At 38.3% G+C, this 23,700-nt stretch overlaps 1 protein-coding gene across 4 annotated transcripts in view; it reads right to left on the bottom strand.

Annotated features, from left to right (window-relative positions):
• Window positions 1-23,700, bottom strand: part of Otogl (otogelin like) — a 165,566-nt gene that overhangs the window by 115,119 nt on the left and 26,747 nt on the right. For all 4 annotated transcript variants that reach the window (XM_052165466.1, XM_052165469.1, XM_052165467.1 and 1 more), the window contains exons 11-20: window positions 19,409-19,515; window positions 19,012-19,137; window positions 16,983-17,091; window positions 16,126-16,172; window positions 15,658-15,803; window positions 14,261-14,384; window positions 12,945-13,122; window positions 7,415-7,539; window positions 3,807-4,016; window positions 918-1,083 (exon numbers count right to left, since the gene is read on the bottom strand). In XM_052165466.1, the coding sequence (XP_052021426.1) occupies window positions 918-1,083; window positions 3,807-4,016; window positions 7,415-7,539; window positions 12,945-13,122; window positions 14,261-14,384; window positions 15,658-15,803; window positions 16,126-16,172; window positions 16,983-17,091; window positions 19,012-19,137; window positions 19,409-19,515 (1,338 nt within the window). The remainder of the gene's footprint in view (window positions 1-917; window positions 1,084-3,806; window positions 4,017-7,414; window positions 7,540-12,944; window positions 13,123-14,260; window positions 14,385-15,657; window positions 15,804-16,125; window positions 16,173-16,982; window positions 17,092-19,011; window positions 19,138-19,408; window positions 19,516-23,700) is intronic.

Genomic DNA, 23,700 nt, shown 5'->3' with positions numbered 1-23,700 from the left:
TTCCACCATTCTAAAGGACTGCATGAAGCTATGCTCTACAAATAACAGACAACTAACTGAGTAATCCAAATCTATAGACATAATAGCTATAGATTTGGAGTGCCAAAATACTTCTGGACTGCTTGTCTAAACCCAAGTCACTAAATGACCTTCAGAAAAATACATCTGCTGTATATTTTAACCCTATGTGCAAAACAAAAGTCTTCACTTCCTGTGAGGGCTAAGAAGTTTCTCAATAAGAACAGACAATACAATTCTACCACTCATATGACAGGAAAATATAAACCCTGTTTGTGATGAAGGCATGGAGAAATCAAGTAGAAATAAGCTTCAGTGATAACTAGCAGAGTCTTTCTTGCCTGCTGCAGTTTTCTGTGAATAGCCACCATATCAAGCAAAAGGCACAGAAAGCAAAGTGTGATGGTCTGTGTATGCTCAGCCTAAGGAGTGGCACTGTCAGGAGCTGTGACCCTATGGAATAGCTATGCCCTGTCACTGTGGGCGTGGGCTTTAAGACCCTCATCCTAGCTTCCTGGAAGCCAGTATTCTGCTAGCAGGCTTCAGATGAAGATGTCGAACTCTCAGCTCCTCCTGCACCATGCCTGCCTGGAGGCTGCTATGTTCCTACCTTGTTAATACTGAACTGAACCTCTGAACCTGTAAGCCAGCCCCAATTAAATGTTGTCCTTGTATGAGTTGCCTTGGTCATGGTGTCTGTTCACAGCAGTAAAACCCTAACTAAGACACTAACCAAAACACACACACACCAAAAAAAAAAAAAGCAAAAAAACAAAAACAAAAACAAAAATCAAAAAAAAATCTAGCAATTTAAAAGAAACAAGAACATAAGTTCATTTGGCCTATCAGAAGAAAAGCAGACACAATCTTGCTGCTGTTAAGCTCCCTCTGTGACTTACATGGGCACACAAAAGTTAAGGGTGTCTTCATAGAATTTGCCTTCGGGACAGTTACATCCTTCAGCACAGTCGTCTTTGCACTGCTCAGGGGAGGAGAGAGAGGTGCAGGAACGGAGGCAGAGTGAGGAACAGTGGTGGTACAGCATGCCCTTCTGACACACCACAGCTGTGGACAAACAAGTGTCACAAGAGACAGTTTATACGGGCAAAGGAGCATGTTATGTTCACTCATACACACAAAGAAAATATAGACATACACTATCTTACATCAGTGAAGATTTGATAACAAATGAAATAAATGAATGAATAAATATAAGGTATGTGTGCATGTATGTATGTAGATAGGTAGGTAGGTAGAGAGAAAGAAGGGAAGAAAGAAAGAAAAAAGAAAGAAAAGAAAGAAAAAAAATGAAGGAACAAAGAAAGAAACAAAGTAAAAAAGAAAGACACCCCTGATCTCAGTAACAGTATACATGTAGGTGAAATTCCTATTCCTCAGACATTCTATGGCATCTTTAAATCTTGTCCCATATTTACTTGTTCTTATAAAAGAACAAATTATTTTTAAACATTTGAATAAATACCTGAATTGCATTTAAATCTTCATAATGCATTATTTTTATCAGAGTTTGCTCATTATCACTTCGATAAAACACTGACCAAAGCCAGTTTGAAAGAGGAAAAATTGCACATGCTGACCACAGTCCATCACAAAGGAAAGTCAACCCAGGAACTCAAGCAGGACCAGAGACAAGAGTCTCAGAGTAAAGGTTCTTCCTGGCTTCGCTCCAGACACATATTCAGCTACTTTTCTCCTCCTCCCCTGTTAATTTACTTATTTATTCTCTTTATATCAGTACTACCCCCTTCTCCTCCCACTCCCCCAACTCAGCTCCTCCCCTTATCCCCTATCCACTTCTCCTCTGAGAGGGTGGAGACCCTCTTTGGGTAGCCCCCACCCTGCATATCATCTCTGCAGGGCTAGAGTCATCCTCTCCCACTGAGGCTGCACAAGGCAGTTTTGTTAGAGGAAGTGTATCCACAGACAGGCAACAGCTTTAGGGACAGTCCCTACTCCAGTTGTTGAGGGACCCCCATGAAGACCACGCTGCACATGTGTTACATACGTACAGGGGCCTAGGTCCAGCCCATGTAAGCTCTTTGGTTAGTGGCTCAGAGAACCCCCAAGGGTGCAGGTTAGTTCACTCTGTTGGTCTTCCTCTGGAGCTCCTATCCCTTCTGGCGCCCACAGTCCTTGCCCCCAACTCTTCCATAAGAGTCCCTGAGTTCCACCCAGTGTTTGTGGGCCTCTGCATCTGTTTCACTCTCAGCTACCCTTTCTTAAACATCCCAAGAACACCTATTCAAGGTGTTCAGCCCATGGTGGACTAGGGCCTCCTTCATCAATTAACAATCAAGAAGATGCCCCAGTTACACTCACAGATCAGTCTAAAGAAGGCAATTTCTCAGTTAGTTGAGATTCTCTTTTTTCCAGATGATCCTAGTTGTACCAAGTTGATAAAAGCTAGCTGGTACAGTCATCATCATTCCATCATCCTCTTGAACCTAAGCAAGCATTTGTTCCTCTACAAATGTGGCACAATTTGATTTTATATATATATATATATATATATATATATATATATATATATATAATGTTTAAATGTTTCCCTTTGCTTAAAAGTCTAAAACTCACTGAAACAGATACTTTGCCCATTCTGATTCAAACATAATTAAAATGATGTTAGGTATGTAGTGTAACTTGATGGGAACAATACTGGAGAGCATTTCCAGATGCCACAAATAAAGAGGGAAATAAAACAACGGATTTAAAGCAGAGGAGAGGAGTGTTAATCCTAGTTGTCTTAGACCTTGGATTTCACTTATGTGGGAACGGAAAATCCGTCATAAAACAAGACATTGAAAAAGCCAGGTTGGAGAGATGACTTAGTCATTAAAGGCTCCCAAAGAAACATCAAGAAATTGGAACACTAGGGTTGGAGAGATGGCTCAGTCATTAAAGATTAGCTCACAATGAAAACATGCAGGAACTGGAAGACCTTTAAGCTGATTTCTCAAAGATTAGAAGCCTCAACTAAAGCAGGGGTCAGAAGGTATTCTGTGTAAGGGACCAAAGGGCTAGTGTTTCCAGTTTTGCAGGCTCTGATGCCTGATCTTATAGCAGCTAAAGTTTGCCTGTAAATAATGAATGTGAGAGGTTTACAATAAACTTACAAAAAAAAAACAGGAAGCCCAGGGTTATAGCTAGAAAATAAACATAGACCACTACTGTATCTCTCTACCTTAAATGGGACAGCAGATACCATAATCAGGAGTATTAGAGTCCAAGAACATAAAACAGCCACTGCCTAAGACACATTGGACCTATTTACCTACAGAACAGTTGAGCCACAATTCATCCTCCTTTTTCATATTCTTCAATATTTGGACATGACATTTCCAGGATAAGAATATGTTCAATTTTTTTCCAAATTATCCTTAATACTTCTTTTAAGATACAGAACCACACTCTAACTTAGTAACAAATAACCCACAGTTTTTATGTTCTCTCTCTGTATATCTCCCTACCTTGCTCCCCCTTCCCTCTCTCCTTCCATCCCTCCCATGCTCCCTCATCTAGTTCCATGAATTTAAATGAAGGGCCTCTCACATACTAAACAAGCACATTGTACTCAGTCCTACATTATAAATTCTTTCTTCTAACATATCTTTTGGCATTCATTTGTTTTCAGTACATATATACCCTAAGTCTATTCCAAATAATTTATATGCAATCTTGACATCTCTTTTAAAAATTAAAAGCGTCCATTATGAATATGAAGCTGTCTAAAGAGTTACCTGGCCATCTGTCTGTGATGTCATACTCACCACAGATGGAGATCTGAGCTCTGAAATCAATGGGCACGCCGCGCTGACCACACAGATAGGCGTAGTGGGCAAGAGCATTGCACAGGCAGGAGCTTCCGCACTTGCATGCGTCATGGCGACACAGCTGGTAGTACAGCCCTGGACTGACGTAGACGTGACAAGGAGCAAAGAGCTCTTGGTGGATGACATCACAGTGTGCTGCATACCCAACTAACAGACAAAGAAGCCATGAGTCTTTCCTATACCAGTCAGAGATTACCCTAAGAATGGGATATCAAAACTACTCAAGTATCTCCATTTTCTAGAAACATTATTTAAATGAGTGCCAGTAAGTTCAGCAACTTACAGAGGTAACAGCACTGAGTCCACATTCAATCATCCTTGAGCCAAAAATATATGTGTGTGTGTGTGTGTGTGTGTGTGTGTGTGTGTGTGTGTGTGTGTGTGTGTGTGTATGGTGTACCTGAATAACAAGAGCAACAAAGTGGTAACCACAGTGAGCCCATGCCTGAGGATCACCTCAGGAAACCTGCTGTGAGGAACCTGGGCTTATCATCTCCAGACGGCTGTGTGCATAACAAAAGTAGTCCCTGATAATGGATGTAATGACAGGTTTGTAGAAAACACCATTATCCCAGAACCTGTAATCACTGCATTCTAGTGGAATCTCATGGGTGAAAGACAGTGGAGCAGATCCCATAGTCATTTTGCACAATGCACAGTATCCAGTGTCTGGCAAACATGAGAAGCTCAGTTGTGTTTGATTAATAAATTCATGAGTGAAGAAATGGGAGAATAAATGGGAAAATAGTGACTAGAAATTAGGGATTGGAACCATTCTGAGGTCTGTGAGGTGTAATTATCACCATACCCTTAAAGCAGATTCTACAATAGCACCTTCAAGTCAGTGCTGACCAAATACAACCTTGCTTGGGACTGGCCAAACAGGTGTGACAGGCTCAGGGAGATACTATCATTCAGAGAAGGGAGACTAGGTGAGGTACATGGTTCTGTGATGTAAGTGGACTATTCCCTTGGAATAGTGTTGCTTGAACTGATTCCCTTGGAGATAAAAATCAGTCAGTCTTCGCATTGTCATTGTCACTGGAAGACCGATGGACATCAGATACTTTTTGCTTTCAAGGAATCGCACTGAGTGTGTTTTGAAGAGAACATCAACATATTCATTTGTAATATAACATTTTCATTAATTCTTTAAGAATGTTATACAATGTATTTAGATCATATACACCATCCTACTCCTCCCTCAACTCCTCCGAGATACTAGGCATATTTATTAATAATAAATATCCTGGTAGTTACCCAAGTACTACTTCATTGCTTTTAAATAAATATGCATATGGGAAACAAATGACTGTACACTGTTGGTGGACAAATCCCTCACCCCAAAAATCCTGAGAGAGCAAAAGAATGCACTGGTAAGACCATTCTATTGTGCTCTAAGAACCTGTAAATCAAAACGTATTTCCACTGTCATTAAGTAAAGAGTAACTCAAGACAATTCTTGTGAAAAAATCTCCAGAGACCTGTTGAAAGTGATTAGCTTTTTTATCACTTTTTTCTGTCATTGTGAATTTACCTGTTTGAGGTTTTCATGAAATAAAAATTCACAGCAAAAGTAAAAAAGCAAACCACTGAACCATATGCTACAGAAAACAAAGACTGAAGGAGGAAAGGGTGGAAAATACAGTAAAATGCTGCATTGTGAGAGTTATAAAATAAAGACGAATCCAGAAGTGACAGCTTATCAAGTGAACCCCACTGAAACCTTTACATCGAAACTTGATCAATAACAAAGTCACCACAATAGCAAGAAGGAAATCATCAATGTTCGAAACAAGATATGAGAAGCTAAGTAAGATTAGCTAAAGAAGTAAATGTGTTTTTAAAATACTGGGATGTAATGGAGGGAAAAAGGAAATTACTTCCGGAGGACCCTGCTATACCTCTCCTGGGCATATACCCAAAGGATTCCACGACATGCAATAAAGACACATGCTCCATTATGTTCATAGCAGCCTTATTTATAATAGCCAGAAGCTGGAAAGAACCCAGATGTCCCTCAAAGGAGGAATGGATACAGAAAATGTGGTATATTTACACGATGGAATACTACTCAGCAATTAGAAACAATGAATTCACAAAATTTTTAGGCAAATGGTTTGATCTGGAAAATTTCATCCTAAGTGAGGTAACCCAATCACAAAAGAATACACATGGAATGCAATCTCTGATAAGTGGATATTAATTAGCCCAGAAGCCCTGAATATCCAAGGTACAAATCGCATAACAAATGACTCCCATGTAGAAGTATGGAGAGGGTCCTGATCCTGGAAAGTATTGATCTAGCATTGGAGGGGAATATAAGGACAGAGAAAAAGGAAGGAGGTGATTGGAGAATGGATGGAGAGAAGGTTTATGGTACATATGGGGAGGGGGGATCTGGGAAAGGGGAAATCATTTGGAATGTAAGCAAAGAATATAGAAAATAAAAATATTTTTTAAAAAAGTAGTAAAACATAAAAGCCAAGACTCTAGTCTACTCTTGAGATTAGAGACAGAGACAGTGACTGAGAGAGAGAGAGACAGAGACAGAAAGAGACTGAAAGACGTAGAGAAAGAGACAGAGACAGGGACGATTTTTATCCTTCATTGGGATAAAAAGATTGCTGTATATTTTTACAGGTCAGGTGCAAGATTATCTGTTCTTCCAGTATATTGAAACTAAGCTTAAAATAAAATCTTTTAAACAGGCAGCATAGCACTCACACACACCAGTAAAAAAATGTGGAGACTGAACATGGATTCTCGGCCAGTGTTAGTAACATATAAAAATTAACTCTATGAAAGTGGTAAACTAGACAAAGTACAAAAAAAATTAGAATAACCAAATACCTAACTATGCACATTAGATTTTGTCCAGAGAGACTCCTTTTACTGAAAAGCAAACTAGCCTTTGATTTGTTTTTTTGTGTGTGGCTTTAGTTTAAAATACATGCAAACACGTGTGTGTGCGTGTGCGTGTGCGTGCATGTGTGTGTGTGTGTGTGTGTGTGTGTGTCCAAAATTCTAGGCATGTGAGTTGTGTTGTTTCTGCAAATTGCAAGCTGGAGCGTGACTGTTGCAGAGTATTGCCTACTTACTAGCACAAGCCAGTCTTTGAGTTGTGGGCTCTCTGCTTACAGAGCGATAACAGTCACTTTGAGTAGGTATGAAGAGGAGATGCGCTTGAGCTATATGAAACAGAAGCTGAGCATCCTGAAACTATAAACGCAGCCTTTGAGCATTTCCTGCATCTGAAAACCCCAAAATGCAGCTGGTGTTTGAGAAGAAGAAAGTCATAAATACCCATGATGTGTACATTTTTAAAATGTAAAAAAGAATAGGTTGTTTTCTGTTCTTTTAAATAACCTTTATTGCACTTAAAAATCGTGAATTTAGCATAGGCTTAGCAAAAGCACACAAGGAATAGCAATGTTCTTGGAATAATGAATAAATCATAATTTAAAATCATAACATAAGATTATAAAATTAGTGTTACATATTGAATGTCTCTCCTTAGTCTACGCATGGAAAGGAGGACTTACTGTTCTGTTGGTTAATATTACAGGGATCCACCATCGGGACATGGACAGGCGCGAAACACGTGGAAGAGACTCTCCACGCATGTGCATGAAGCTGTGGGGTTCCTTCGATCATGCCTGATGGAGAACTAGAAAGAGGAGAAAATGTTCACCGTAGTCTCATTCCTCTCATTTGCGTAAGAATATTCAAATAAGTAAATACTCTCTTTTTTTGTTCAAACAAGTCTTAGAAATTCAAGTTCTCTAGTATTTTAAAGAAATAAATGTATTAGCTTCCGATACTTGAGATTTTTCAAGGGGCTAAATTATGACCATACATAAATTTTAATGAGTCTTTATTTCTGCCTTGTGAAGAAAACACCCTTCCTTCTGCAGATTTTATAAAGAAAACCAAAAGCTCAGAGAAATGTTACTCTGCCTCATTAAGGGAAGGATCAGATTTGGCTCTGCTCCAATACCCAAGCATCACTCACACAACCAAAAACTCAACCTGAGTGTAGTTTAAGGTGAATGTGAAAATGTAGAGGGGCAGAGTTCACATGGTCTATTAAAGCTACTGACAAATAGTACAGAGTATAACAGTCTACACTCTTGGCTCATTATATCGATTTATATTGGAAGGCCTGAAATACTGAGCAAACAGATTAAAATTGGAGTGAAGGTTGATATAAAATCCTCCTTGCTTCACGTTCATTCACCTGTTCAGTTTCCTCAGCAGGCCAGAACAGAAGAGAACCACCACCCTTTTAAAGCGAGACTACAGCGTTGAGGGGCCAAATATGAAATTCTACCTTCAGTGACCTTCAAAAGCAGGCCATTCAACGGGCAACATTTGTTAAGTGATTTCACTATCAGGCACTGTGCCAGACCCTGTAAAGACTATACATACACATCAAGGCAGACCCAGGCTCCTGGAGGAATATAGTGCCCATAACCTAAGGTCTGTGCTCATGGCTACGGCATGCCTGGGTGGGTTTGACCTCCACTCTCACAGTGCCCTTAAAGACGAGTGCTTAATTACCATCTAGCCGAGACCACTTCTTCAGGGACAAAGGAAGGAGGTTGCCTCCCCCAAACCCTCCTTCCTTTTCCTTTTTCTCAGCGAATCCCCAGGATGCAAAAGCACTATAAGAAGCCATATATAAGTCTCATTTTGTTCAGATGGAGATACTAAGACTCAAGGAACTCCCTGGCTTGTAATAACTTTCTTCCCCTTCTGCTGCCCAGCCTTTCTTCTCCAGCCTCCTCCCAGGGAAAGCAAAACATCTCAGGGTTCTCAGGAGGAGCTGCCCAGAGTACCGCTCTCTTATTTCATTTAGTCGACTTAAAACAATAAATCTGTTAAAGATAGGAACCAGAATGTAGGCCTGTTTATTTATTGTATTTCGCTTTATAAAACGGCCTCTCAGCTCACCAAACTTTCTTGACTTGCTCTAACAGGGCATGTGAAAATAAATTCTCGATTAATATTTTTCCATTAAACTATGTTTGTAGCTTCACATTAACCTTTGTCAAGTAAGGAATTTTAACTGCTTTGCTTGGAAAGCTAAACAATGTCCGAGAGTTATCTGTGACTGAAATATTATCCTGTATTCTTATCGCACTCGAATGTTTATGCATGGAGGAGACTGGTGCCCGGGGACTGGCCGACAGATCTGCCATTTGTTAAACACTGACTGCTAACCCCTTCCGACAAACAAGGCCAAGACTTCAGCGTCTTTTCTGGACATTTGAGCCAAGCCTCCTTGCATGGTTTCTGTTTTGACAATATGATAGAGGCATTGTTATTCTAACCTGAAGTAAATAAAAAAAAAGATAGCCAAACACAAATAAATTACATGAAATAATATAAGATAAATGTTGCCTTTTAAAATTTTAACTAAAGCGTTGGCTCTCATTGCCCAGTCAGTGAGCCTCTTGGTGCATTATTAAAAGTTCTGCCTAGTTCAGTTGATTACCCAGGGTAGACAAGAATCCTGTAACTCTACAGACCAAGGATACACTCCTAATTCTCATTAACCCTAGCTGTTTGGTGTGAACAACTGATAAATGATATTTTCTTCACAACTAATCTAGATGTAATTCTGGCTAGATGTGAACTAATTTTTAAAAGCAAATAATGCTTGAGTTTGTTTAAACATAAAATCAAGATTAGAAAGGGAAGAACCACAGAGGGAAAGATTATATGTCAAAGTACTTAAAAAAAAAAAACATGTTAGTTGGAGAACCGCACTTCTTTTTTTTAATTAGATATTTTCTTTATTTACATTTCAAATGTTATCCCTTTTCCTCATTACCCCTTGCAAAAACCTCTTATCCCATGCCCCACATCCCGCTTACCAATGCCCGCTTCCCACTTTCCTGACCTGGCATTCCCCTACACTGGGGCATCAATCCTTCACTGGACCAATGGCCTCTCCTCTAACTGATGTCTGTAAAGGCCATCCTCTGCTACATATGCAGCTGGAGCCATGGGTCCTTTACATGTGTACTCTTTGGTTGGTAGTTTAGTCCCTAGGAACTCTGGAGATACTGGTTGGTCCGTATTATTGTTCCTCCTATGAGACTGCAAACCTTTTCAGCTCCTTAGGTCCTTTCTCTAGATCCTCCATTGGGGATTCTGCTCAGTCCAGTGGTTGGCTGGGTATAGACCCAGAAGATGCTCCAACATGTAATAAGGACACATGCTCTACTATGTTCCTAGCAGCCTTAATTATAATAGCCAGAAGCTGGAAAAAACCCAGATGTTCCTCAACAGAGGAATGGACACAGAAAATGTGGTATATTTACACAATGGAATACGACTCAGCTATTAAAAGCAATTAATACATGAAATTCTTAGGCAAATAGATGGAACTAGAAAATATCATCCTGGGTGAGGTAACCCAATCACAAAAGAACACACATGGTGTGCAGTCACTGATAAGTGGATCTTAGCCCAGATGCTTGGAATACCCAAGACATAATTCACAGACCACATGATGCTCAGGAAGACAAAGAACCATCTTCTATGACATGTTCCCTAGATGCTCAGCCCACAGAGACCTCTGAACTTATACTGTGTTTCTGGCTAGGACCACAAAGGGGAACATTTATTATTTTGAAATTACTTCAATATGTTATGTGCAGTTTGGGTTCTTGCCTCACATAGCACTGAATATTTCTTGGTTAGAATCTTTTATATTGATATTGTGGGCCAGGCTAAACTTGTATGTATTTAGGATGTGCAATATGATTCTTTAAAGTTACACGTGTCTACTGTGTACTGGTTAAGCCAAGCTAATGAGCACACAGGACACCTCATATTCTTCTCATTCTTGCATGAGAACATTGGTTATTCTCTTGACAGCTTTCAAGTGTCTATCATATGAGTTCTTGGTATTATGCTCAATGATAGTACTCTGTTCATCCATTGATGAACAAGTCCCTTCCATTAACCCTGCCCTCAGCCTGGAGGCACCATGCCTGACAGCCATCAGGGGGGTTATTTTCAATGTCATGGTTAAATCCCTTCCTGATAATGGAGGATGAGTACTGTGTTATCCCACTAACTGGTTCCCAATGAGCCTCAGGCCAAATGACTAATACTCATAACATGACCCTGAACCAGGAACTGCTGCTTCTCATAGGTAGTGAAATGCACATTTTCCTATCAAGAGAGACTAGCAGACTTTATTGTTTTTCTCCCAATGCAAAACCAATTTTCCTAAAATCTAATGAACTTAGATACCAAAATTTGTCTTATAACTAGCTGTAGTATCAAATAACACAGCACAGTTTAACTTGCTATCATTAATACAAGTGACATTAAGATTTCCTAATGGGCTGCAAGTTTCAAAGAGTAGAACTTGGAAAGCTGCAGAGGAGAGGCTAGGAGGCAGCAGTGAGTCCACATCCGGAGATATTGCATGAATTCAAGCCTTGCTCCAGGATGTGAGATAACTCACAGTTTCTTAAACTGTGGTCATGACATATATAGAATCATATAAATGAAAGGGGACCATGAAAAGTTTGGCAACATCCAAAGGTTTCTAAATGTGCTATCATCCAAACCAAATTCCAAAGGAGGTCACGTGTGGAGCACACACCTGTAATACCAGCACTTAAGAGAGAGAGAAACAGAAGAAGGAGTCTGGTACACTGCAGATTTGAATCCAGCCTGGACTACTAGAGACCTTTTCTTATCCCTAGAATGTATTTACAAATTGGTGGTACATCTTTATAGTCCCAGCACTGGGAGGTAGAACCAGTTGGATTCCTGGTGTTTGATATCTTACCCTACCAGCCTACCCTAATCAGAGAGTTCCAGGCCAATAGAGGTCCGGGCTCAAAAAGGACCAAGGTGACTGGCACCTGAGGGGCAGCACTCAAGGTTGACTTATGGCTTGCACAAAACACACACACACCACATCACATCACATCACATCAAATCACATCACATCACATCACATCACATCAAATATGTCATGAATCCAAGTTGTTTCCCTCAAGAATCACCTAAGTAGCACTGCATGACTCCACTGCAACTTTGGATCTGAACACACAATTCACAGTTTGTACTTGACATACATATCAACACAAGCTTCCTGGAACACCTCATTTTGGATTTGAGGCTATTGTATGTAATGAATTGCAGTGTTTATACTGTACAAAGATTTTTACTCTTATGTTAACATATGGCTTATTTTAGGAAATATATTTTTAATATTTTTATACAACCATTTCTTCCATGTAAATATCAAATTAATATATATCTTCAGACTGTATCATGTTAGAATTTTTGCTTTATAGAAATTACTATTTTACTTATTGATGGGTTCTGTTTGACAAGTCATTGAATTTTGGCTTGAGATTAGGACAAAATTTTCAAAAAAATAACTGTCATTTTATACTATATATTTGTGTGAAAGCATTCTCAATGTTGATTGTAAAAATCAAAAATCCCAATGACCCTGAGTAATATAGAGGCTGCTATACATCCTGTAGGATGGTGAATTCAAATTAATTCTTTATAAAAATATGAATAAGCACATTCATCTTCCTTGGATGCAAAATTGCTTTCATGTTTTATAAATGGTAAAATTATATGTATAGCAAAGAATTGTTTAAACTAAGTTTTCTTATGGTTTATTACCACTATATGTTTATATATATATATATATATATATATATATATATATATATATTCCCAAGATTGCATTAATAAATAATATATATATCACAGTATTTATATTCCCAGGATTGCATAAAGTTACATGGGTAGCAGGGTCTTGAGTGCAAAATCTTTAAGAAGCCATAAGGTAAATGACTGAATGATTTGTTTGTTCCCATGAGGTCTTAGTTTCTTCTCTAATTAGTGCAACAAAGATACTTCTCTGGTGGATAACTATACAAGTTAAATATGATGATCTGTGTGAAGCACTTAGCCGGTGATTGCTGGGCTCCTATCAGCTATGTAAACATTTTTAATGAATCTCTCTGCTCTACACTGGCAGGCATTAAACTCCACAGACTGCACATAAATCACACTTACAGAAAGTCATCCCTGATGTTGCCGTTAAAGGTGCCGCACAGACCTAAGGTCCTTCTTTTCCAGGCACTGGAAAGCTGAATGTAAATTCTTTCCCCATCAATAGAAAACAAGATCTTTAAACCAAAGGTGGTTCTTAGGAGAATGAATAAGGATGACAGGGTTTGAACTTCAACAATGCCTGTAGGAAAAGAACCTACATTAGTGTTGTCACATGTAGGTAATGTTCTTGACAGGGTTTGAATTTCAACAATGCCTGTAGGAAAAGAACGTACATTAGTGTTGCCACATGCAGGTAATGTTCTGAAATGGCAGTGGACATTGAACCACTCTTTCTATGACACCCAGAGGTGGCTAGCTAGTTGGCAGGTCTTATGTGTGTTCCAAGGCTAAATCTACCCCTAGTGGCTGATTGCCTTCCTCTTATTTCTTTCCTTGTATCCCATTTCCCTAGACTTCTGATGGACTGCTGCTGTTGACATGTAATCTCTGTTGACAAACTTCTTAATATTAGATATTTGAATTCTGATCATCCTTTTCATAGAGTATGTATTCATGTGTGTGGTGTACATGTATACGTTTACGTGTGGTAGGGATGAATGGTGTAGCAGAGGTGTGTGTGGTTTTTTGAGGGCTATGTTTGGTATGGAGGTTGTGGTATATGTGGTGTGTGTCTGTGTGTGGTGGAGGGTATATTGTGTGGAAGTTGGGATGAGATGTAGAGTAATGTGGTGTGTGATGTGTGTATCTATATATTTGTGTATCTGTGTATACGTGTGGTTTGTGTAGGTTATATAAGGGATATGGAATGTCTGCATGTCTGTGTATGATGATGTGATATAGTGTGGTATGTTATCCTAAGGTGGCCATGATCCTTTCGGAAGTATCCATTTTCCCAAAACTTTTCCAAATTTTTGTGAATGCTGGAAAAAATGAAAAGCATATCTCTTGGTAATCATTATTTCATGAGACACATTTAGAGAAAAACTCATGCGTAAATCTAAGCTAGTGAGTTATCATTAAACCTCTTCTTTGCCCCTGTGTCAAGTTTATATACACACATATGTATACATGTACACAAATATAGAGACAGAAGGAAAGAAACAAGAGGAAAACAATATATGATATTTATACATTGTTCTCAGTTTGGTCCCTAATAGCATAAATCTGAAAAATATTCTTTGAGTACTCCATTCTCTTCACTGCCTTCCCATTCAGCCACAACTGAATCCAGCAGTGAGTGAGGGCCACTTGTGTACTGATGGGCCATCAGTTGGGTTTGCTGCTGGCGCTAGAGTACTCACAGTGTTGCCTCTTACCATTCAGGGTGAAGCCTTGGTTGGGACTGGTGAGGATCTGGCCTCCCCTGCTGAGCGTCACTTGTTTGTTGAAGTCGTCCTCCAGAATTAGAGTTATGGACTGAAGGCAGACCAAACCCAGGTTCTGCAGAAAAGTCAAAGTGTTGGTGAGAGGAAGAAAGAGGAAGACAAAGAAGATGTGAGATGAGAGGGAGAGAGAGAAAGGAGAAAATGGAGAGTGTACACAGATAAGAACTTCTGGCATAAATGAAGGCTGTGATATACCATATATAGCCTTTAATATATATATATATACATATATACATATACATTTTAATAGCATTTTCAACAACTCACCAGTAATTGCTTTCTATAACACGTAGTTGTTCACTTACCTAGTACAATTGGCAAAATTGTGAATAAAGAATACAGCCAAAAACCAGGTGGTGGGGGTGCATGCCTTTAATCCCAGTACTCAGGAGGCAGAGGCAGGTGGATTTCTGAGTTCAAGGCCAGCCTGGTCTACAGAGTGAGTTCCAGGACAGCCAGGGCTACACAGAGAAATCCTGTCTCGAAAAAATTAAAAACAAAAACAAAAACAAAAAAGAATATAGCCAAGTTACTTAGGACTAATTATAAAGTTAATTCAAACATTAATAAATTTCACAAAAGAACAGAGCTGAAGCCAGGTGTGGCAGATCACCGTTAATAATCCTGACACTCCAGTTGTTAAGGGAGGAAGACTGCTACAAATTTAAGGTTAGCCTGTGCTACATTGCAAGAATCTATCTCAAAACAAACTATCAAAGAAATTATTTGTTAACATTTGCTGAAAAGGACCTTTTATTGGACTTAAACTTGATTATTAAAGATTTTGAAAATTTTTTAAAATTAATTTTTTCCTTTTTAAGCAAATTATTTGTTTCTTTAAAGAAAAGATCTAACATAAATATTATAATGTGTCAAAATTATATGTTATTTAATTATATGCTATATATTCCGTTAGAATGATATGAAACCTACTGCATCCTATCCAAAAATAATACCCTGTATAACAGCTGGTTTGAGATAAATTAAGTAAATTAAAGCTTAGTCCTATTGTAAAATCAGGCATTACATTTTCAAAAAGCAACATATGCAAATAACCTTAAAAGTCAATCCATTTTGAATTTTATCTAGGAAAAATTACTTTTGTTTTTATGTGTAAATATGTCTATAGTCAAGGTTCTATATGTTATGACTAATGGTGAGCATGATTCATTGTTTTGATATATATCAACAATGATGACATTTAATAATCAATACATTAAGAACAGTGAATTATTTTAATAATGCTGTCATGTAATCGGGATGTGAAGCTGAACTTTGAACCATGATAACTCCCCTGCTGACTATGGCTATGGCTGGGCTAAGCTTACCTGTTCACAGTGGGCCTTCTGTAAAGTGATTGTGAATCTATCTTTCCCAGTTCCTTTCACAAGGATGTACTGACACAAGCCAATAAAAGAGTAATGGCGCCCATCAAAGGTGGTGAAATGAGAGTCCCCCACAACAGAACACTGAACTATCAAAGATAAACAAAGAAGGAGACGAAGACAGAAAGAGGAGGAATAAAAATGTGTGTTAATGCTTAAAAATAAAAACAACATACACACCTCCAAAGAACATAATTCACTTAGATTTAATGATATGACAAATTAACCTATTAAATTTCATTTAAAATTATTAAATGGTGGCTTTTCCATATACTTTTGGGACTTGTATTTACCCATTTTAACAAAACTTTATCATCTAGATGTACGTTATATATTTTACATATTTTTCCTTCCAAATTAAAGATATTCTTTAGATGTTAAAATTTGGATTTTTAGATTTTAGAAGATTACCTGGACAGTCATGTTCAGTGCAGTTCCAAACTCCACCAACACATACACTAAACAAAATTAGAAAACTATTAGCCTGACACAGAAAGTATGCTGGCATTTGCCTCGATATATTGCTTAATGTACAAGACATATTAAACTAATAGGTTCTCTATTATCTGACTAGAAAAAGCTGTCTAAAAAGTTGCACTAATAGTTACAATCTGGCTGACTGGTAAATAAGTATCCATTACGTATCTATTTGCTGTCATAAGACACTAACAAGAAGAAAGAGCTCTCTTGTAGAGGAAGGCAAAAGCTCCTTTTTGAGGAGAGAGATAGTCTAATGACATTAGCTCCTGAGAAGTTGGTTAGTTATAACCCTGAATATCTTTTAAGTACTCTGAGAGCAAAGAAAACAGTCGTGGTCATGCAGCCTTCTATTTTGGCCAGGGACTGTCCTGTAGGAATTTCATGCTTACCCAGAGTTTGAGAAAGTTTAATAAGGAATTGTAAATCTTTCTGATCATGCCCCAGAACTGCCAATAGATAGTCATCTTATAAAGTATTCAGGACATCAACCCAGGAATGTCATCTAGCTCTAAGAATAAAACTTTGTGTTAATTAATTGTTATGGATAACAAAAATTGGATGGGCAGTATGTGGGTCCGTCCCAGGTTTTATGAAATTAGCAAGGGAAGTAATAAGAACACAAACACATAAAGAGAACCAATTTGTGTAGTTCAAGTAAAATACAAAATGCCTCTCGGAAGTTGCAGGTGAAAATTAGCAACGAGTAGACTTTGCAAGATGCCTGTCATGACCAGGTTATTAAATAGAAAACTACTAAGAAGCTATTCTCTCCCCCAGAGACCACTTACCATTCGGTGCACTCTTGTTCAATTTTTGAGCCAACTGAATACGCTAATCCGTGAAAGCTACAGGGGCAGCTCTCCAAAGAGATGCAAGTTCCATTGTCCATTATGAGGCCTGCTCAAGAAGCATATATCTCAAAAGAAATAATAAGGCTTATGCTCTTTGAATAGAAAACAATTCAATCAAATGTTGTTGAGAACTTGCCTAGAGTGAGTTCTAAACATAAAAATTGCTAGACTGTGGAGTATTCTAGAAGCTTAGCTCTCAGTTGGTGTCAATGTTACCAAGGTTTCTTTCAAAGACTTTCAACTTCGTTTCCTATAACTTACCATCAAAATCTCAAAGTCTGATAAGGAGAAGAAAGGTAACTGAAAATTACTTCCTTGGGTTTAATGAAAGAAGAGAAAGACAAAAAGAGAAGGCACGTCCTTGGTTTCTGTTCTGTTCAGTCCAAGGTGAAGAGTTATACTACTGTCACCCAGCTATCAAAGAACTTGATGGTGCTACTCAGTGGTCCAATGTGGTACCTTCATTACATCTTTGTGAAATTAAATAAGGTCAGAGCAGAATTTTAATCAGCTCCTTCATCCACTGGCCTTTCTCATAGTAAGGTTTTATAGGAAGTATTGGCATGCGGTAGTATATGGAGTTACATTCTGAAATCAGCTCCTTAATGGTGTGTTTGGCTGTAAGTAAACACATCAAGACTACCAGTGGTTCACTGTAGTGTTAACTCAGAAAGGGGGCTGGAAAAATCACTTAACCTCTCTCTCTCTCTCTCTCTCTCTCTCTCTCTCTCTCTCTCTCTCTCTCTCTCTCTCTCTCTCTCTCCCTCCCTCCCTCCCTCCTTCTCTCTCCCTCCCTCCCTCCTTCTCTCTCCTCTGTCTCTCTTTCTCTCCCTCTCTCTACCTCCCTCCTTCTCTCTCTCTCTCTCTCTCTCTCTCTCTCTCTCTCTCTCTCTCTCTCTCCCTCTCCCTCTCTCTCTCTCTGTCTCAGGACCTGGAGACTGAACCCAGGTCTTTTCCATATTAGACCAGCACTTTGTCTCCAAGCTGCATGTCTCAAAGCTCCATACTTAATCTCCTTTTCCTAACTTGTATTTTTTTTTTTTTTTGAGACAGGATTTCTCTTTGTGTAGCCCTGGCTGTCCTGGAACTCACTCTGTAGACCAGGCTGGCCTCGAACTCAGAAATCCACCTGCCTCTGCCTCCCAAGTGCTGGGATTAAAGGTGTGCGCCACCACTGCCCTGCTTAACTTGTATTTTTTAAAGGGTAGGGAACAGGTTGAGCTGAGGATATGGCTCAGTGTGTAGAGTGCTTGCTGAGTTCACATGAGGCTTTGAGCTTGGACCTATAGAATGCATAAAAGAGATGCACTCATTCAATCCCAGCACTGGATTATTGAAAGATAGATCCCTGAGCGTAGCATTCAGCCAGTACAGCCAAAATGACAAGATCTACACTTCAAAGAAATACCCTCAGTGTGCAGATAAATACATGCACAATGCATGACATGTATATGCTCAAAGAAGTAGAGGGAGAGAGAGAGAGAGAGAGAGAGAGAGAGAGAGAGAGAGAGAGAGAGAGAGAGAGAGAGAGAGAGAGAGAGAGAAAGTTCTGAGTATGTGAGCCCCTTTATAGGCTTCTAGCCTTCTTTATAAATATCTGTCCATACCATAACTTTAAACTAAAATCTTATAATGGAAAAATGTGAAGTTTTTTCCCTAGACTCACTTTCACAGTCCAGAAAAAAACATGTAAAGTATTAAAGATTATTAAATACTAAAAGAACAAATTTATCACCTTAGGAATTAAAAATATTAGAATCTCAGTTTCATGAAAACTTTTATCAAAAAAAAAACCCAACCCTTTTATTAAAAACAAACACTCCTCCCAGTCACTTCAAGAACTGAATGCCACACGTTGCAGTCGCTCTGATGTGTATGGAAAGGACAGCAAGTCAAGATGTGTTCTTCACATAACCGAGAACCACTTTAGAGGAATGCAGGCCCATTTTCTTCATGAGGTGCTTACCGTCTGCGCAATAGCATCCGTCAAGGCAGTGAAGATTGCTCCCAAGACACTGCTTGTCAAACGTGCAGCTCGGTGGGCAACAACTTATACAATCCCGGTGGACGAAGCTGTCATCACATTTATCAGCTGCAATGGCCAGACAGTGGGCTGTGAGTCAATTTTAGCATCTTTCTTTCAAAAAAGAGTGTTTAAGAAATAGGTAAATTTACAAATATGTGAACAATTTAAAATATATATATATATCTTAAAATATATTAGTTTTGAGAAGCTGGGTAAACTGAATTTTGAATCCTAGGACCAAATTGATTGTTTTGGGGTTCTTTGTTGTTGTTGTTGTTGTTGTTGTTGTTGTTGTTGTTGTTTTAAAAACTACATAGCTGGAAAAATGCAAACATACTGCATGCTGGAAAGTCATCCCTCCAGTCTTGAATGGGGAAGCCGGCATGGGAGCAGGCTCTAGCATACTCAGTGGCCGCTCGACAGTAAGTTTCATCGTCATCAGTTCTAGAAAGAAAAAAAAGAAAAACCAGAGCATAGTCACATGGAAAACTAGATCAAATTCTGCCTTGGAGCCATTGAGTCTTAAACAACGGGAGTCTGATGTATACAGTGATATTAGCTGGTGTGAGAATATATGTCCTCCAATGACATATGTCACAGGAGACAAGAATGTTCAAAGCACACATACAAGAGATCCTAGATGAATACACCTACCTAAATTTAGTATGATGTCATTTAGTTCAACACCTTTATCACATCCTCTCCATTGTCTTAATACCTTCTCTATGGGTCAAGTAAAATCTTCAATGAAAAATATTTACATTTGAATTTTTAAATAATTGCACATATTTTTCTTTTACACAAAATATCCTAGACCTTTTAAAAATTAATAATCATTAAATTCAGAAATAAATTTAATGAAGTTAAACCATAAATTTATATTTCTACAAAAGAATCAAGGATGAACATTTTTTTCCAAACACCTCATACTGAATTGCCCAACAGTCAGTGGCCCTCACAGTGGCTGTTCTTGCCATAACAGTCCAAAATATTTTTGAGAGACTTCTTAAATAACATTTGACTTGAGATTTAAAAGGAGATTTTCGAGTTCTTTCACTGAAGCTAGACAGTTTTACAACATTGCCACAAGTAAATTATCTCTAATTATTTTTCTTGTAATCATTTTAGAAGCTCTCTAAACAATAATTTCTTGTGGGATCTGCCAGTTCCCAGAGCAGATTAACGAGGCACTTTCAAAATAAACAGGTTTATACCAAGGTAGCTAGCTTGGTTTCCAACCCAATCTATACTCAAAATTGGATAGTTAAGCATCTTAAAAATATAATGACCTTAAGACTGTTTCATTTTGTGACTCTTAACATTTGGGGTCTTTGTTAGAAAAGCCACCATCTCAAATTCCCCTTACTCTGTGCTACTGTAATCGGAACCAACTAGCTTATCTGGTCCAATTAATAGAGCTTTAGAAGGCAAAGGGGAAACCTGTCCACTTAAACTTCAGGAGCTCAGAAAGTCCTGAGAGTATACACAGGAAAGACTTTCTGAAAAGAAGTGTATGTCAAAAACTGCTGAGTTTCTAGGAACCATTTACCTTAAAATGTGCGTGTGTTTTCTACAATTAATAATGATTTTGAGTGTGATTTGGGGCTTGCCAAGTGAAGCAATGAATATTTAAAATATCTGTCACTTCCTGAGTATCTACATTTCTTCTGGAACAGTGTGAGGCACATGGTCTTAGGGCACCTGCTGAAAAGCATCACAATCAGGCAAACAGAAAATTATTATCCTTACTTACTGAGAGAAAATGAACTTATTTTCCACTTGGATGTTATCTCTAATGAGGAAAAACAAACATTAAATAATAGTTGTTTCTAGTTCAACTGACATTGACATGCCAAAAATTAAAACAATTTCTTTGCTGCCAAGTTCTTATAAGGAAACCCAGGAAGGTATAATTACAAGGAGTGTACTACTCCCATGCAAATGCTACCTCTTGTGTGGAGCCTTGTACGCAGTCTGTGATCTCTGTGTTTCCATCACAAGCTGCAAGTAAACAAGAATGCCCATTGCTAGAAACCTGCTTCTCTACCCAACTAGAATTTTTGTTTACGGGGCAAAGACTATGTGGACATGGTTTCTGTTTCCATGTGTGTCACATCGCTTAGCCGGTCAGCACAAAGATGGGTGTCAGGTCAATCTCAATGTTTCATAATATAAGCAAGAAATAAATGTGTTTACAGCCTTTTAATTGAACAGGACCCTTCTGAATTGGTTCCATGATAGGGGAAAAGAAAAGAAGCATTCTTTTTTTTTTTTTTTTACTTAAGAATAAAAGAAAAGAAGCATTCATTTTCTTTACTTAAGAAAAGAAGAACAGAAAGACAGCAGGAGGGTGTGCCCTGAAGTGCTAGGAGGTGTAGAAACATATTCTTCAAGTGTCTTCCTTCCATTTTGGCAATTGCCTCTAAATTCAAACACAATTCCCCTCTTCTCATAGGACCTGCCTGTCCTCCTACCCCTAACCCTGTCTTTCCATCTCAAACACATGTCTTAAAGATCAGCTAATTTAAACCACTACAAGGTAACTCTCTAACTCACTGCTCTGATCCATTTGTCCTGGAGAAAGGAAAATCGGAGTTTAAAAAAAATGTTAATTTTTCATTGAATGTTTATACGATGTAAATATAAGAGAGAACTGGGTTAATCCTCAGTTTCCCTTTCTTTTTAGAATGTTGCACATTTCCTGGATGTATAGATACTCAGTAAAAGATATTGCTAGTCTTCTATGCCTCTGGGTATGACCATGTTTCTACATTCTGTTCCAACAGGCTTAGAATGTGGATATATATAGAGAGAAAGAATGTTGATGCATATATATATCAATCTTCCATGTTAAAAAAATGCTAGTCCTTTGTTTCATTTCTCTCTTTCTGACAGCTAACATGAAGACATATGAGTGAAGTACCAGGCTGGGTCTTGAAATTGAGAATAATGCAATGACATCATGTATCAGCAAGACTGCGGAGTCACTGTGGGGCTGATGGAGCAGAGCCATGAGGTTAATCCAAGAGTAATTACCAGCCTGAACTTTTAAATGAGAGAAGTATAAACATTCCATTTAATTTCATCCACTGTTACTTTGGCTATTGAAGGAGCCAAATTAATAAATAGAGAATGACTTTCCTGAATCTACCAAAGAATACTTTATCTCAGCCTACAAAAAGAAGTGGGTGCTAGAGATGAGTGAGACAAGGCCATTTAGGAAAGTTCCCAAGCAAAGGGCAGGAGCCACTGTGCAGAGAGAGCACCTTTGAAATCCGCATCAATGGGGAGAAAAGGGACATGCCTACCTTTGTGGATCTTGAAAAGGAAAAATCCAGCTGGGGTAAAAACAGAAAAGACAAAACAAATAGTGCTTATGGCGGGGGGACCCATAGCTCTAGCCACGTATGTAGCAGAGGACAGCCTTGTTAGACATCAGTGAGAGGAGAGGCCCTTAGTCCTATGAAGGCTCAATGTCCCAGGGTAGGGGAATGCCAGGACAGGGAAGCAGGAGGAGGTGGGTTGGTGAGCATGGGAAGGGGGATTGGACTGGAGGTTTTTAGAGGGGAAATGAGGAAAGGGGATAACTAACATTTGAAATGTAAATAAAGAAAATATCTAATAAAAACAAATAATATGGTTAGTCATAACTGAAGCTCTACTTTGATTTCACATATGCTTTTCCATCTTAATGTAAATGTTGCATACACGTAAACAAAAAACAACTATGCATAGCTTCAAATAAACAAATAAAAATAGAGAGAAGAATGTTTCAAAAATGCATTATAAGGTCACAACTCTCTACATAAGTCAAGGCATGATCGCAGGAGACTCAAAGACAAGCCATAAAGCCAATCTGTTTGCTTTAATATTCGGAAAGCATCAGTACATTCAATATACTTTTATAAGAAGGAACCAATCTAAAAAAAGAGTATTTACAGGTAGCATAGTTTCAGTACTATTTGTATTTTTTAATTGTCTTTGATAAAAGTAGAAAGACCATAACAAGCTACCAAAAATTCAACTGGCTCTACTTGACCAAAAATTACTCAGCTGTTCTACACAAATATTCAAGCATACTGTTTTTATTTCTTGGCATTCATTAAATATTCAAATATACAAAAATCCCCGAAGAACCCTTGAATCTTCAGGATTATAATCAAATATACTTGATAACTGAAAATAAAGAACATTTAAAAAGGGTTCAACAATGGATAATTTTTCATAATTTCTATGATGGACAGAGTGTGTTCAGTTTGTTGCTTAGACAACTTTCTATTCTGGATGTTGCTAACCTCAGTTAGCATAAAGCAATCTGAGGATACGGATAGAAAATCATTAAAGGTTTCTTTCTAGTCATCTCCAGTTGGAATTGAGCATTTCCTTCAATTATGCATAAAGGCTTCAAGTCACATTGTTGTTTTCAGCGACGTGATTTTTGTCAACCTGTCTCACTTATTATTTCAAGTGTTCTCATTTCACATTATAACTGAAGAATTATGAATTATTGTTTGCACCCCTCATGGTGTCAAATTTCAACAGTTATTAAATACGAAATATTTTTTCTTATTTTTGGTCTTTAATCTTTTTTTACAGTTCAGTCACTATCCCCTCCAACAGTTGGAGGGG

The sequence above is a fragment of the Apodemus sylvaticus genome, chromosome 20, assembly GCF_947179515.1.
Source record: "Apodemus sylvaticus chromosome 20, mApoSyl1.1, whole genome shotgun sequence".
NCBI lineage: Eukaryota > Metazoa > Chordata > Mammalia > Rodentia > Muridae > Apodemus > Apodemus sylvaticus.
The sequence above is the reverse complement of the archived record's forward strand: the minus strand, read 5'-3'. Positions and strand labels throughout refer to the sequence as shown.